At 40.7% G+C, this 16,965-nt stretch overlaps 2 protein-coding genes across 2 annotated transcripts in view; one reads left to right on the plus strand and one right to left on the minus strand.

The window, feature by feature from the left end:
* Positions 1–16,965, minus strand: part of nan (transient receptor potential cation channel subfamily V member nanchung) — a 103,243-nt gene that overhangs the window by 41,855 nt on the left and 44,423 nt on the right. The gene's annotated exons all lie outside the window — the stretch shown is intronic.
* LOC109032932 (uncharacterized) lies at positions 5,409–13,274 on the plus strand. Its single transcript, XM_019045282.2, has 6 exons — positions 5,409–5,513; positions 8,811–9,121; positions 9,887–10,258; positions 11,110–11,580; positions 12,061–12,388; positions 12,848–13,274. Exons 1-6 carry the CDS (start codon positions 5,475–5,477, stop codon positions 13,217–13,219), a joined length of 1,893 nt encoding a protein of 630 aa, XP_018900827.2. The 5' UTR covers positions 5,409–5,474; the 3' UTR covers positions 13,220–13,274.

The raw sequence follows: 16,965 nt of genomic DNA on the forward strand, positions 1-16,965 counted from the left end.
GATTTAAATGGAAATAGCCCCCATGCACGCTGGGCGTGTCGATTTCCTTTGACATTTTTGCAGTGGTGAATGCATAGCCTAAGTGCGCTCTAGCTAGAATTTTATTTAGCCAATGGGTGGTTTTTCTACGAGGATTAAATATAAACGACTGGTCCGGAATATCATAAACAAATATGAACCATGCAAAAGGATAATGCGGGTATCGGAACTTGGCTGTTTAGAAAACGCTTTCAAATGCGGCGTGATACCTCAGGGTCAGTCCATTTAAGATTTCATTTTCAGAATCAGACTTTCACAGCAGTTGGAAGTCAGTAAGTGACTTATATATGATATTTTTTGGGACCTTTGAACCCCTCCGAATAATTATTGGACAGTGGCATAGCTCTTTTCGGCACCATTTTTTTTATTTCTTGTGATTTTTGAGAGTTTTTGAAAAAAACTCATCATTACCGTAACCTATTTATTTTGTTAGTCCAGCACACGCAAAAGAAGTGGAAACTGATTTTTTTTATTTTTTTTGTTTAGTTTAAAGTCTGATAGTTCGAAATAAATACAAATATTTGGATAAGTTATGATTAAAACTTTTATTTAAACAAATTTCAATGTCAAATTCGGAATTTTTTGTTTTTTTAGAGTTCTAAATTGCCCTACATTTGAGAGAAAAGGATGAGGTTGCATGTAAAGATTTTTCTATAAAGAGCTAAACTTATATTTTGTAATTTCTCCCTAAATTGTAAATTTACAGCTTTTTTTCCAATTTTTTTTCAAGAAAAATAAGCCGGTTACGGTAATGATAAATAGTAGCGGTAATGACTGTAAGTATACGGTAATGATTTATTGTTATGCATGACGGCCTTATGGGGTAGGATCTCAACGCTGAAGGAAAAAATCACTGATTTCTAAAGAAACATTGTATTAAAGCAGTAGAAAAATTCGAAAAAATGACCAAACCAAATCATTTGAAATAAATAAATAGTCAAAGAAATGGTAGAAATCAACCAATTTCACATTAAATGAGTTTCTCTAATGAGATCACTAAACAAAATAATTATAATAGAGGAAAAATAGGACTTTATTTAACCACCTTTATGCAAAAGAGAAAATTTCTTTGAGAAGAAATGTAGGTAAGTAACGTAAACAAAAATATCTCTAGTGAGATCTCCAAACAAAATAATCATAATAATAGTCAAGAGAAAATAGAACTTTTAACTAGCAAAACTAGCAATAAATAGTATAAGACTATCTCGGATCGTATTGATGTACTTTCTGGGCAGGACGGGACGGTATTGCTGGTGGTATCTGATGGGCCATTTTCTTGTACTGATTTAAACTGACTGACTTTCAGTTTTTCTTGTAAGTTCTAAAACCATTTCTCATATGGGGTTGACATTTTTCTCCAATTAAAACGTCTGTGGACAAGGAAAAGACAGAGATATATTTCAAGGTAATCTCAAGCAACTGAAATTATTCCTAAAAAACTAAAAAAAGCCGCTATAGATTCATTAAAAAAGATAGTTGGTCATAACCGAAACTCTTGCATCATTACCGTATACCCTAGACGGTCTGGGTGGAAGTTACGGTAACGATGGTTACGGTCACGGTAATGATGGTTACGGTAATGAGAAACATTCAAATTTCGCGCCAAAAGGAGACATGGGCTTGTTGTAGGAAGGTGAGATTTCATATTTGAGGTTGGTTTAATGCCATGCGTTCATAAATGAAGTAGGTTTGATGATATCTTCAATCCTTGGTGGATTTTTATATGGTAACGGTAATGGCAGCTGAGAGTTGGACAAAACTCAATTCATCACTGTAAATTGAACGAGTATTACTTTATGATTAAGTAAAAAATAGAGAGCTACTCACCATGGGTCCTCCTTCCAACACAAACATCAACGAATGTAAGTTCGAGCTGGTGCTGTCGCCTAGCAGCCGAAGTTTGCTCCAGAACAAGGGGTTACGGTAATGACACCAAATCCAGTAACAAGCACAAGATGGCAATTTTTTCGAAGACTTAGAGGAAAATATAGCTCTAAAAAGAAAGAATTATCAATTCAAAGTATGCTGAAGCCATATTTGATTTCAGAAGCCCGTGACTTTGTATATATTTGCTTGAATTCAGCGATAAAGTTGAGACTTTCGACCGGTAACAGGTTACGGTAATGACAAATGCAGCATTTCAGATCAAATTTGAACTATAAAAAAAGAAAATTCCTGCAATTTAAGCACGGATTCGGATTCAGCGCAAAATTTTCATGAGGAATGATGTACAAAACACCATGCCACTGGGTTGGTTTTGTGAAAAAAGTAGCGGTAACAGCAAAATGAAATCTTAAATGGACTGACCCCTCACACATACCGGGGAGTTCAAATCGTTGTATCATTGTGCCTTAGAAATGCGACGGAAGATTGCAATTGAAATAGCCTTCATGCACGCTGGCCTTTTCGATTTCCGTTAACAGTTTTGCAGTCATGAAAATGCTTAAGTGCGCTTCCGCTAGAATTGTACTTAGTAAATGGGTGGTTTTTATAGGAGGATTATAAATAAACATGTGGTTAGAAATGGAAACAATATAATATGAACTACGCAAAACGATAATCCGTAGCGATTTAAATGGAAATAGCCTCCATGCACGCTGGGCGTGTCGATTTCCTTTGACATTTTTGCAGTGGTGAATGCATAGCTGAAGTGTGCTCCGGCTAGAAATGTATTTAGCCAATGGGTGGTTTTTTCTACAAGGATTAAATATAAACGAATGGTACGGAATGTAACAAAAGCAAAACGATAATGCGGGTATCGGAACTTGGCTGTTTTAAAAACGCCATCAAATGCGGCGTGATACCTCACGCGTTCCGGAGAGTTCAAATAGTTGTGTCATTGCGCCTTAGAAATGCGACGGAAGATTGCAATTGAAAATGCCTTCATGCACGCTGGCCTTTTCGATTTCCGTTAACAGTTTTGCAGTCATGAAAATGCTTAAGTGCGCTTCCGCTAGAATTGTACTTAGTAAATGGGTGGTTTTTATAGGAGGATTATAATTAAAGAAGTAGTTAGAAATGGAAACAAAATAATATGAACTATGCAAAACGATTAGTCCGATAACGGAACTTGGCAGTTTTGAAAACGCCTTCAAATGCGGCGTGATACCTTACGTATTCCGGAGAGTTCAAATAGTTGTATCATTGCGCCGTAAGAATGTGACGGAAGATTTAAATGGAATTAGCCTCTATGCACGCTTGGCGTATCGATTTCCGCTAAAATTTTTGCAGTGGTGAATGCATAGCTGAAGTGCGCTTCAGCTAGAATTGTATTTACAAATGGGTGGTTTTTCTACGAGGATTAAAAATAAACAAGTGGCACGGAATATAACAAAAGAGTATGAACTATGCAAAACGATAATCCAGTTTTCGGAACTTGGCTGTTTTGAAAACGCCTTCAAATGCGGCGTGATACCTCAGGCATTCCGGAGAGTTCAAATAGTTGTATCATTGCGCCGTAAGAATGTGACGGAAGATGTAAATGGAAATAGCCTTCATGCAGGCTCGCCACATCCCATATCGGGACCTGGTACCAGTTTTAAGGTCCGGGCCCCATGCACTGAGGAGGGGGGGGGTCTGAGGGGCATCCCCCGAGAAATTTTACAATTTATACGACTAATCGGACGCATTTTGAAGCTTCCATAAAGAATTATTCCATCAATTTCTGCGGAATAATTATGTTTTTCTTTTTATACTTTCAGCACAAAATACTTGCGAATTGTTGCATTCAAAACATCTGGAAACTTTTTATTTTATTTTTTTTTTTAGGGGGGGGGGGCATATGATACTATTTTCAGTTCTATGAGGGCCAGGCCCCCCTGGACTCCCCCTTTGTTGGTCTATGGCAAGGGAGTTGAGCCATGAGCCATTGAAGTCGAGGATGCCCAGACTGGAGACTCTTAGTATCTGTCGACGGAAGAAAATGAAACGCAGTTACTAAAAATATCCCTTTGTACTGAAAATCTTGAAAATAGATAGAAATTTTCCAAGAAGTATACTTCTTTGAAAATTTAAGAAGAATTCTACAGTGCCCAGCGTGTTTCTGAAAATCTATTCACCTTTTGCGAAATTTTTATGGTAAATTTTTCCCTTTTTCTTACGAAATAAGGGTTGCATGTGAATTCGTAGTGGTTTTTCACGGGTAACACGGGCCTACTCCGGGGCCCGGGCCCCGGTACCAGGGACCCAGTATCCCCCCCCCTCCCCCACTTGTGGCGGGTCTGCATGCAGTCTTGTAGGCGCTATGCGTTTCACGGCGACCGCTGCTGACCACACTGTTTGGCGCAATGCGTGAAGTATTCATGCAATCTTGTAAGCGCTATGCGTTTCAAGCCGACCGCAGTGTGTTTAACGCAATGCGTGAAGTATTCATGCAGTCTCGTAGGCACTATGCGTTTCATGCCAACCGCCGCGCCGCTCCGTTTCAGGTCAAATTGCGTGTTTCGTTTCTCTCTTAACTGGAGGAATGAAGGTGTTGTCTCTTGTAACACCGAAAGACGACATGATCAGAAATAACTATACTTTTACTCTTTGGAAATGAGAGATTTTGCCGCCTCTTCTCGTTTGTAAATTATTTTCTGAATTAAATTTATTCTCTCTTTTTTTTGATACCTACATTAAAAAAGATTGCAAAATTTGCCGCCCCTACATTTTGCCGCCATGGGCCGCAGCCCATGTTGCCTCCTCCTTAATCCGGCCCTGCCCACACCTAAATTTATCACGTTGCACTTAATAAAGACATCGCAATGGGTAGGGACGGTAAGGTTGCTCAGGAACAAGGTAAGTAAGCGAAACGCAGGTCGCTCTTGCCGACCCTTCTGGCCGAAACGCAGGCAAACTGAGGCGAACTTACCAAGTTTAGACAGGAAATGAATAATAAACGTAATATTAAAGTATGAGAAAAAGATTGAAAAAAAAAAAAAAACTCGCTACTTTCTCTATTATTGTGGTAAATAGCGATTTGCATAATTTTTTTTAAGCAGCTACGCATGTATATCCGTGCTTATTATTCCTTAAAAAATTAAATGACTTTTTTGGGATTGAATGAGTCGCAAAAAGTATGATTGGGTAGCAGAGTTAAGAATTCGAGGACTGAAGGCTTGAGGAGGAAGAAAAATAAGCGCTGCTCTCCCACTTCCACTCAACACTGTTGACCAATCTCATTAGTGTGGGGGAAAAAACCATTTTTGCATTGTGAGGGAAACAAAACCTTCGAAGTGAAACTAGGAAAACACAAAGTTGACAAAAAATGTGTAATGAGGGAGGGAGCGGGAAGAAAGTTAATTAAACACGCTGATAGAACGTCGATGAGCACACAAATCCCAAAATTAACAGGTGTCTATCAAAGCCGGGCAGGGTATAAAAGCTCCGGGCTCGGTTGCAAAAATCGACTCAGCCCTCCCTTTGCTCCAGCATTGGGAACTCTCCTGCTTAGGATGGCGTCGTTGAAGCTCATAGTTTGCTGCGTTGCCCTCGTAAGTTTCTCTCCTCTAGACTCTCGCCTCACCAGCCTGTGTTTGACAGAGAATTTTTATTTTCCTCGTATCATTTGCACGTAAATCCATAGTTTCAACATAGACAAATTTTTTCTTCAAGAGCAATTTGTGTTCGGGTATTTTTTCTTGTTTTTTGTTTTTCCCTTATTTGAAAGGAGTATCCGTATGCGCTCTGCTTTATTCTAATACTTTTGCCGTGATAGCTTAGAGAGCAGTAAGTGCATTTCTGTATGAGCCACGATACGCACATGTTCGTATCAGTGGCGTGGCGTGAATTGCGATATATCGATTGTTATGCTATTTAAACCTATAGTAAAGAATCGATTATTAAGGTGTTCGCTGCGAACACCCTGTTTATCGATCCTTTTCCATAGGTTTAAATGCCATAACAATCGATAAATCGCTATTCACACCACGCCACTGGTTCGTATGTGTCTCGAGGTTCATTCCAGCATGCATTTACTGCTCTCTTCACTATCACGGCAGACTTGCGCTTTTCATCTCATAGATGTTGTTGGTCTCGGACAACAGGAAGTATTGAAATAGAATGAACCGAAAATTTGACAAACTCAAGTAAATTAAATTAAATTAATCATTTTATGGATCATGTCATCACATCACATCATATATTGTATATTTACTCTATATAAAATGGTAATCCGTATCGCACGAAATCTAACGTTGAGCGTGTCCCGTGTCGTATACCCCACCCACTAAATATCCTCACCTTGCGCATTTTGCGCTTACTCAATTCGTTACCCCCTCCCATGCGGACCTCGCACTCCTCTTCCCCATTTTTCCTCCTGGTTTTTGCCACTATTTTATGCTGCCTTTTTCCCAACTCCTATTACGACCATTAACAATTTTCCGACCATTTCGGGCCAGTTTTCTTCGCCATTTTTCGACACCTCTTTTTTACAACCTAAAGCTCTCACTTAATTTCTTCTACAGTTCTATATTTTTCCTAGGGGGCTACGCCCCCTGGCCGCTACGCGGCCCAAATCCCGGAGGGCGCTTCGCCCTCTCTTAGGCCCGCGTCGACAAAAGAACGACCAAAAAAATGAATAATATTTTCATACCCGACTGTCATTTGTCCAATCTCTCTCTCTGGCCGGGAGCGATGGGACAAATGGCCGTATTTCTGTCAAACGGAACTAAGCGCCATAGGGGGAGGAAGATAGAGGGGGGCTTGGATTGGCGGCGGAACCGGGCGTCGAACCCATTCCGTCCTACACTCGCAATGCTTTTCCATGGCGCTTAATGGGCCTGTTGCATGCAAGAGATACAGCCATGCGAATAGACTTTTTAGAGGTTAAATGACACGAAAATTACGATGGTCACATTGAAAAAGTCTGAAATACACTCCTTACTGCGCAATTTGCGTTGATAGGAACGCGCTTTTTCAAATTTCCCGCGTCCGAGGGCAGTTTTCTAACGGAAACAATTAACGGCAACTCGCGGCTATTTCCGGTCAACTAAAACTGACAACATAACCTAAAAATCGGAGCTCAAGATATCGTGAAATGAAATGTAGAAGGATTGTGTTGGATATTTAAAAGTTGATCGATTTGGTTACCGCATAAAGCGTATATGGACCACTATAAGAGATCACGTTGGGTTTGCAAACAAACTGAAGGAAAAAATAACAACAACAACAACGACTCGGCATCTTCCGGAAATCACTGAGCCCACCGTTTGCTCGTTTCCGGTGATTAGAAAACTGCCCCCAGACGCGGGAAATTTGAAAAAGCGCGTTCCTAACAATGCAAATTGCGCAGTAAGGAGTGTATTTCAGACTTTTTTAATGTGACCATCGTAATTTTCGTGTCATTTAACCTCTATAAAGTCTATTCGCGCGGCTGTATCTCTTGCATGCAACAGGCCCATTCCGTTTGACAGAACGCGCTATCCGGCATTCTGAATTCCTCAAAAGGAACTCAAATTGGCGCTTAGTTCCATTTGACAGAAATACGTCCAAATACGAATCTATTGAAACAATTTTACTTTTAACTTCACGCCAAGACTGAAACGAAACAGAACGGAGCGTTTCGTCGCTTCTTGATAGTCTGTAGCAAAGGAGCATACCTTCAATTCACTTACTCCACTAACAGACCAAGATTCAAAATTTCCCGAGTGTTTCAAATTTTGCCCCCCTTTCTAAGTTCTCTGGTCTACTCTTACATGAAAAAAAAAACCTGGGCCCCATTTCCAAAATCTGATTAGAGTGGGCGCATCTAGGGCCTATCACCTGTCGATACCCGCAAAAATAATGGAAATCGGCCCTATAGAACGCTTAAACGAACTATGACAAAATATATAAATTTACATTGTTTTAATGGGAGAATTCGCAACTTTACGACGTAATATAAGAAAAAACATGGGTTAGGTTTGAAAATCTGGATAGAACGGGCTCATCTACAGACAATCACCCGTCAATAGCCGCAAAAATCATGATAATCGGCCCGGTAGAACGCTGGAACTAAACGTTACCAGTTATGCAAAATTAGGAGATCTCAGAGCTTATAGTATTGAAGACTAGATATTTTCTCAGTAATTCCAGTGATTTTTCTCAGTGACTTTGAGTGCTCTTAAGAAAATAGTTTTCTTTTTTATGGTAAAGTATCAATATTGTTGATTTCATAGGTAATTCTGAGTAAATTACATCAATTTTTTTTGTATTGTATTGAACCACCGAATTTGAATAAACCGCTTCGTCCCACAATCATTAATACAGTCTCTGATGGGAATGTATTCTTTAGAACTTTGTCTTTTACATGTTAGATTAACCCAAAGGTTGAAGAACATATCTGGGCCGCGTGGCGGCCGGAGAACCACCCCCTCCTAGTGTTCAAAAATGCACCATATGTATAACCTAACAATGTGCAAAAAACCTCACGTTTATAACAAAAAAGTCTCAGGTCTTGCGTTTTCAAATAAATTACTCATAAAGAATTTTGAGCGAATCTCATTCACTTTGTATATTATCTAGCAGAAATAAAACTTCCGTTTCTCTTTATATGTAAGGTTTAAGTATAAACAATTTACGAAAAATGAGACATGGAGCTTTGATTTTAGTTATTTACAACTAATAAAATCTGAACCTTCCTATTTCAATCATAATTGACAGCGTGACGTAACATCCCCCGACCAAAATATTTGAGTTCTCTCTCGATGGTTCCCGACTGTGATTAACGTCATTGAAACTGCAAAGTTCATTTTCACGTTTAGGAAGAATAGGCGCTAAAAAGTAGCTGACTGAGAAATTTCCGTTTTCAGGTGCTTGCCGCCGTGGTGGACGCTCACCCGAAGTGCAAAAAGTCATGCAAGCCGAAACCTCGTCCTTGCCACAACAAATGCCCGGACCGGTGGGTCGGCGGTTTCTTTGTTGAGCTCGACGTCACCTTAAACTGTGACATGGACTGGATCGACTACCAAATCGACTTGATCGACTGCAAGCGTGACTGCTCCGAGTACCAGGTCATCATCGATCTGTACGGGCAAATTGGGCAAGCTAGAGACTGCTTCGACAAGTTCTACGACAACGTCTACGAGGAGACCTGCGGACTCATCACCGACTACCGCGGCAAGTAAGTGCAGTGTTTAAAAATTCATCAATTATCTTTCCTGAGACAAAATATTCATCCATCGATATCTCTCCTCTACATACAGATTTCGGGCCTCCCACATTAGGTGTCCCGCTATACCTACCCCGATTTAAATATACTGAACATAGATTGGACAGACGTCGAGATAGAAAATCGATCCTACGAATCGACCGCTTGGACCCACTGTGAGTTCGGTTTGACGAAATAAACGGTTCGATCGGTATGACATACCGAACGTTCGGTCCACACGATCGAATTTTTATTTCAACGTTGGGAGGGAAGGGGAGACATTAGTATTATGGGAGAGACGAATCCCCGAACATTCCTACCTAAGTCTTACGATAATCAACTGCGAGGGTCCGACACTATTCTCGGCAAAACTAAGTCAAACACTGATCACTAATCAGATTATCACCATTATTAAGTTTGGAGGTGCAAATACCATCATATTACTTTAACCCCGTTAAATTGCGAATATATACCCTCTCAGCAGAATGAAGTCAAGTTCTGCCGGATATTCCTTCTTTTTTAAGTTAGATGGCTCAATCATTTATTGATGTATTCCATGAAACCATCGACAAATTTTTATGGGGCGGTACACATTTTTCGATCGCATCCCACTCCATTAAGTATCCACCCGCCCACCATTGCGTCTCTTGCACGTGACGTGATTCATAAGCAATCCCTCAGGATAACTTGATGAGATACATATGAAACTTTCACTTTAATGCCCGTTCTATCACGCAGGTACAATCTTATGACTATCCAATACACTGAGCGCATCGTTTCTTGCCGTAAGAATCTCCGCCAGCGCATTTTCAAAGAACTGTGCCAGCTGCGCAAATACTACTTCCAACTTCTCCGCCTTTTGGACGAATTCTGCGGCAAGTACAACATCAACCGTAAGGCGCGCTGTCTCGTCGTTCCTCGTGGAGTTGAATACTCTTTCGGTGTCACCTGGCCCAGCACCGTTCGCTGCAAGGAGCTCATTAACATCTACGACAACTGCTTCAACGACTACAAATACCTCACTGATATCATCGCAAAGCTCAACTTCCCGGACAACTCCCCACTGTGTGGCCGCAGGCAGCAGCTTCTCGATAATTTAATCGCTATCTGGTGAGTTACCGATCAGTCACGTTTCAATAGAAGTTGCAGGCAAAACTATTCAAAGTTGAGCGAGAAGTTTCCCGGTTTTGGTTTTGAAGTCGTTCCTGAAAAGTTTACTATCTGGAACGCTTGAATATTCCGAAAGAAAGAGCACACAGAGCTCTAATAATGCGGGTTTAAAGTTTCGCAGCAATGATCAAACTTGAAATTATTTTAGTCATGGCGATGATCTTCCTGAGAGACTGTATCGGAAGAATATTGCAAATGCAGTTTCTTTCGTACCTATTGCTCAAGAATAAGGACGAAAAATTGTAAAGAAACTTCGGTTGAAAATAATCTCGAGTATGATCATTTACCCAGTCAAAATTAGTGGTGAGCCGACTTCTCCTTAATGGACACCGCCAAAAAATTACGCAAGAGGAGAGTGCACTATGAGCCTTTTGTTTTTCTCGCTTTTTTGATAATCTTGACCCTCACTTAAGAAATAAAGAGGTTAAAGTTACGACAAACTGTTTAATTCCAAAGATTAGCTTCAGAATATCTTCATACGCCAGCCAGTTCTGTAGGTATGCTGATTTGCTATCCATCCCTTCTTATTTAATTCGATTCGGGTACCTCACATGTTTCACTATTGGAGAAGGGGTTTTGGACGGGGTTCAAAGGCACCCTCATGACCTGTGATATCATTCTTTGTAATGTGAGACGGGTTTTGATATCTCAAATAGAGAATTATTACTACAACCCTACCCCTCTCCTTAGTGACAAGATGTATACGGATACCCCTTCAAGATTGAGGAATCCCATTTATATTTTAATAAAGTGCTTATTTTACATTTTTATAATCCACCGTGCTTTCGCAGGATTGAGTTCGACAATCGCCGCCGTTGTTTGGATATTGATTACTTCCCACGCCTTGCTGACTGCTGGGACCGAGAGGATCAGATCGACCTCATCGCCATTGAGCTCATGGCTAAACTGCGCCCATTCCAGGTGAACTTCGCCATAGGCTTCTATGACATCTACGACCAACTCCAGGATCTTTGCAACGAGGGCAAATTCGAATTAATCGAAATTGTTGACTGGAACAACTATAAGCCGCAGCTCAGCCGTGGTTGCCTCTTGCCCTCTCCTTATCTTCGCAAATACTTTGATAACATCTTGGTCACCTGCAACATGGACTACAACACCGCCATCAGACTGTGGAATGATTTGGACTGCAAGCCTGGCTGTGATTTGTGGAAACGCAAAGAGCGATGCATTAAGAACTTGAAAAAGAAGTTGTGTAAACTCATCCGTCGCATCAACAAGCTCATCAGGGACATCATCCGCAAGTAAGTTTCTCAGCTACTTGCTTTTCTATTGTCATGTACCTACACAGCCGGTGATATACCTAAAGACATATTCAGACGCAAAAAAATGCATACATTCCGAGTAGCTACAACATTTTTGCGCTCGCAAAGGTACACATAGATGCGAGATGCGGAATCCAAACGCTGCATCTGCGATTCGGAGATATCAGACAGCCTCGCATTCTGCAACGTCTGTTCTGATATCGGCTGAAACTCGCTTTATATCGGTCGTACCTCTTCTCATGTAAGTAGGATGAGAAAAGGAAGGCTTCTTCTACATATATCACTAGGCTCTTTGAGGAATCGTGTAAATTCAATTGGTATCATTAGAGATCCTACTGACATCAGCAGAAATCAAATTGATATCATCTGAATTCTTTACCTGCCCAACTCGTCATTTTTAGCAAGTGAATACACTTGGAATATTTATTAATTACTTCTTGTAATATTTTTCCACACCAGGATCAACAGCGACTACCTGAACTGTCTGGACGACTTCGACAACGTTCAGCGCGCATACATCGACGAAGTGATCCTAAATTGCAACAACGACCTGTGGCCGCTCTTGATCGACTTCCGCGCGGATTACTACGACAACGACGACGTCATCTACAGTGCCCTCACCGAGAAAGGAATCGCCGAATTCTTCACCCGCAACATCATCCCGAGCTCGGTCGTGGGCTACGATACCTCCCTTTACTGCATCGATGAGAGACTCCGCAATTGTGTCAGCCAGTTCGATCTCTGTGTCAAGAAGAACTTCTACGTTCCGGTCGCCGATCTTATCCAGGTAACCCTCGTTTATCCTACTCTGTTACCAACATAACATTTTCCGTAACTCCACGTGAATCGCACCCCAAAAATGGCAATTTATGTTTTTCAACGACATCTCTAAGAAGTGTCGTACACTGAGGGAAGGGATGCGAGAAATTCATCTGGCGCAGTGGGTACGTTCTAACATTCGTTCTTACACATTTGGAAGATCAGTTATCCGTTGTCCCTACGAGTGAACTCGTACTTCTCCCAATGTCAGAGATGTTGTAAGTAGCACTGCTTAGAGTCATTAGGATTATCTCGAACAGTTCATGGATCCCCTACCGAAAACTGTGGGTAAGAATGACTAAGGTTCCCATTTGGGGCCTTTCGGTGATGTCTGTTCCTCATCCCTGAATTATAGACTATTCCCGTGTTGACATAGACTCTCTGGCGTAGATTCGCTCAAATTTGATATAATGCGTCTTGATTGCAGATCAAATTCGACAATGGATGCAAAGAATACAAGCTTCGTTGCAAGTGCCTGAAGGACCTGGAATGCATCTGGCTCGAATACCGCAAGCTTGTCAACAAGCTCCTTCGCAGAATTACCGACCTGATCTGCAAGCGCAAGATCAAGATTGGCTGCGACGAGTACAACCGCGAAATCCAGTGTATCATCGACTGGCTCAACCCGTGCTTCGACGATCTCATCAACCGTTTCAGAAGTGTCTGCTTCGACATCAACGGAATCCTCGACAACCTATACTCCCGCAACAAGAACCAAGGCTGCAGCCGCCGTTACAAGTTCATCGAGGCCGACTTCAAGCTCCAGATCTCGGCCTCCGCCAGCGTCAAAGTCTGTTAAACTGTCCCCCACTCTTAGCCACGAGTGCTCACAATAATAAAGAGAGTACAACGTACATCCGTCATTCTTCATTTCGAAAACTCAGTTTTATACCTACCTGGACTTCCCAAGTCCTTCTAAAATGATTGATTATCCAAATTTCATAATTTTCATAAAGACAATTTTAATAGAATTTTGAATAATCTCATCAGACGGCGTTTGAACACTTGTAATTCATGACAAGTCAGCTTTGAAATTAAAAAATGCATATAGACGTTAAAAATTCCGTTTCATACCTACCTGTATTTTCAAGTCCTCTCTTAAAGACGAATCGTCCAAATTTCATATTCTAAAACGACAAATGTTTTGAAATGTTTGATTAATCTCGGTAGATGGCCTCCAAATACGCCGAGGGTTGCGTTACCAAAATGATGGTCAAAAATGGGCTCATTGTTTCGGCTACGCTCTCCTCTGTCTACCACCCGATCACAAATGTCTGATGGGTGTGAAATTATCATAACTAAGGACTGCCCAGTGCGTTCGAGATAATAACTTTATGGTATGAAATCAATTAGAAAGTGGTGAAGTCGAAAGTGAGGACTTTCGCCGAAATTAGGAAAGCCCCAAACGTAAATTAAATGAGAGATTTGTGGTAATTGCGAAACCGGTTTTCAAGTAAAATACGCAAAAACTACAGTTTTAATTCCAATCAAAATATTATTTATGTACTAAATCAGTTTCACAATGAATTTGGCTCATGATATTTCAGTTAATTCAAATCCTTCAAAAACACTACACAAGAACTCTGCCGTGCTGAGCAAAAAGCTGGGTAAACATGCTATGCGAATGTCTCTAAGTTCACTTTCAGAAAAAACGTAAAATTATCGGGAAAGTTATGGAAATTTTTCATCGAAATTGTCAAACACTTTAGTTAAAAATGCAAACAAACTTCTCTGATAAATTAAAATAAAAATACTCAAAAATTATATCGAATGTTCGTGATTTGTCAAAGGAAGTTTGGCAACTTCCCAAGGCCCATACGACGTTTTTTCTTATCACGGCGGAATTGATTCGTTCAATTCTTAGGTGCAGGGAATGCAGAAATTAACAGAGTATATGTGAAAAGCAGTGGCAAAGCATGAATGAATGAATGATCTCTAATCGATATTTCTCTATTTGAAGCCATGTTCAAAAATCGAAACGGTGTTCGTTTCAAACACCATGTTTATTGATCCTTTTTTATAGGTTTAAATGGCAGATTAATCGATATATCGCAAACTACGCCACGCCACTTGCGTTAAACCAATATCGTTTAATTAAAAAAAAAAAAAGTAACGCACAGTGGAACTGCGATAATCATCCACAGCCTTTTCTTTTTTAAGTACAAATTCTGCCTACAGTCTGCTTTCGGTTTTTCATGAAAGTAATTGAACCTCGTGAATTGTATTCGAACACTTTCTGTATGAACGACATATTAAATGAAGACTTCTAGCTCCTAATTTTTAAAATACTCGTACTATCGCATCCGAAAAATTGAATTCACACGGCTGTAATCTATGACCTAACTTTCCAACCTCTTCATATCTTCTCCACCCTTTCCCTTCCTACCATCTTCTCCTTTCTGTCCCACTTATCATAAGAAAATGCAAGATTGGAGTGTTGCAGGCTGAAATAATAAATGAGAAAACTAAGTTACTTTAAAAGACAAAACTAGCGTAGGAGGAAGGAAAGCGGAGGAAGCAGAGGTAGGTGGGAAGGGAAGTGGTGGGAGAGGAAAGAAAAGTTGGAGGAAATTAGTTCGTAGGTTATCACAGTTGAAATGGAGATGAAACAGTTCTACTTTTCTGCATCAATTGCAGTTCTTCTTAAATATTCGGGGACAGTCTCCCTACCACTCTTCTTAATTTATGCATACGTTGCATATCATACATATCTCATACTCTATTACATAAAACCAGAAGGATATAGCGTGTCACGCTGAGAGTGTCACGTGAATCATGTTGTGAACCATGGTTTCTCCTCTGCTTCCCGCTCCCCACCAGTGGGTCGATTATTGTAATTGATAGACGAAACTATAGACAAAGTGGATTTGGAGGGATCCTTTGTGGTGGAAGCGGATGGTTGCAATGAACCAAGTAGGGAAGTAATAGACTAGCCAGCGGCAACCCACGGGCGACTCGATGGTTAGTCCATCATTTTCTTCCTTAGTCAATAGGAACCACTAGTTTCAACCAATAGGATCCCTCCATACTCCTTGTATTTTCTTTGTTTATCGTTTTGTCTATCGATGTGCAGTAATTTTAATGATATTTTCATTAACTCTTAGATGCCGAAGCCGGATCAAATTGACCCTAGGCTCGTAGAAAACACGTGCTCCGTGGATAGTACGCGGCCGGTTTATACGATCTTTCGATGTGGGTCGGCAAATCTATCCAAATATAGAATCAGACATGAGCCTGCCCCGGTAAGAATTGGCAGTAAAATCTGTGCTCCAAAATACCATAGACCTAAAGCCGCTGTGAGATTTCCAATAGCTTCTGTAGCCGGCTGTACAATTTCTTTTAGCCTTTTATAGCCGATGGCGACGAAGCAACAGCCAGACGATAAAGTTTATGCTAAACGTTACTAAATACGGATACTAGGACTTATTTAGTTTTTGGACCACCGCTCTCTTTTTGTGCCGTAGTATCTTGATTTATTTTGCGAGGAATGTTCCGTACTTTTGAAGGATGCCTGTCATTCTTAATATGTTGGAGCGCCTTCAATTTCTTATGATACTGTGCAATACCTCTGGTGTGAAATAGTTGCTTCAGACGCCGTGGCACGCTGCGGCGCGGCGGGCGGGCAGAGAGTGCGAAACGCGCATCGGCGCCTACAAACCTAACAGGGATACTTCACGCATTGCGCAATGCGTGAAGTATCCCTGTTAGGTTTGTAGGCGCCAGTGCGTCGCCGCTCCGTTTTGTGTTAGGCTCTAATATTCAATCTTGCGGAGTCAGCGTTTTTCAACTCATGATTTTGAAATGTTTGCATAGTCTGTGTGGATAATTCTCATTTTAATTGATGAAAAAAAAAATTGTTTTAAAGGAAAATATAATGTGTGTTTTGTAAATATCAAGGTAGTTCCGTATCAAACTTAATGATTTCCAAAGCACACGAATTCCTACACAATTTCTTATTGCCTTTTATAGGCAATGGCGATAAAGTGTAAAGCCCGGCGATAGGAACTACAGCCCGACTATACATATTCTTTTTTATTGCTTCGTATAGCCCGACTATATAATTTGCTCCGCTTTCTACAGCCAGCTATATGATTTTCAATTTAGTTTAGATTTTGATTTAGTCGGCTATAAGAACTCCTACGGTATTTTGAAATGCAGCTCCTATCGCCAATTTTTACCAGGGTGAAGAAAAAGGAACAAAAATCGAGTGTCAACACAGTCAAAGACAGGAGAAACGTATTCAGACCTCTTTTTTTTAACTTTTCTCTGAAATCTGAGAGACGCCTCATTTGTAGCATAAAGTGGAGCATTGAGAGTTCACGCCTCGAGCCATAGTCCCTTCAATTTTGTAGGTGCAAAACGGACATTTATTAAGTACGAATAGCTGTATCTCTGCGCTGTCATTGACGTGCGTCCGTTCCTTGGCTCTGTTTCCGAATTACGACGGTTTCGTTTGTCTCATTTACTTCAAGAGCCATGTGGATTGAATTTTGAAAAAAATGATCCAAGAGCATTTCAATGTTGCTAGGATTGTGCAACTTATAT

This window comes from Bemisia tabaci, chromosome 3 (assembly GCF_918797505.1).
Source record: "Bemisia tabaci chromosome 3, PGI_BMITA_v3".
NCBI classification, from domain to species: domain Eukaryota; kingdom Metazoa; phylum Arthropoda; class Insecta; order Hemiptera; family Aleyrodidae; genus Bemisia; species Bemisia tabaci.

Excerpts from the sequence above, each read along its gene's own strand:
- LOC109032932 (XM_019045282.2), top strand. The coding sequence starts at position 5,475 with ATGGCGTCGTTGAAGCTCATAGTTTGCTGCGTTGCCCTC. Across the intron at positions 9,122-9,886 it reads ATCACCGACTACCGCGGCAA|GTACAATCTTATGACTATCC; the intron begins GTAAGTGCAGTG and ends TCTATCACGCAG. Across the intron at positions 11,581-12,060 it reads ATCAGGGACATCATCCGCAA|GATCAACAGCGACTACCTGA; the intron begins GTAAGTTTCTCA and ends TTTCCACACCAG.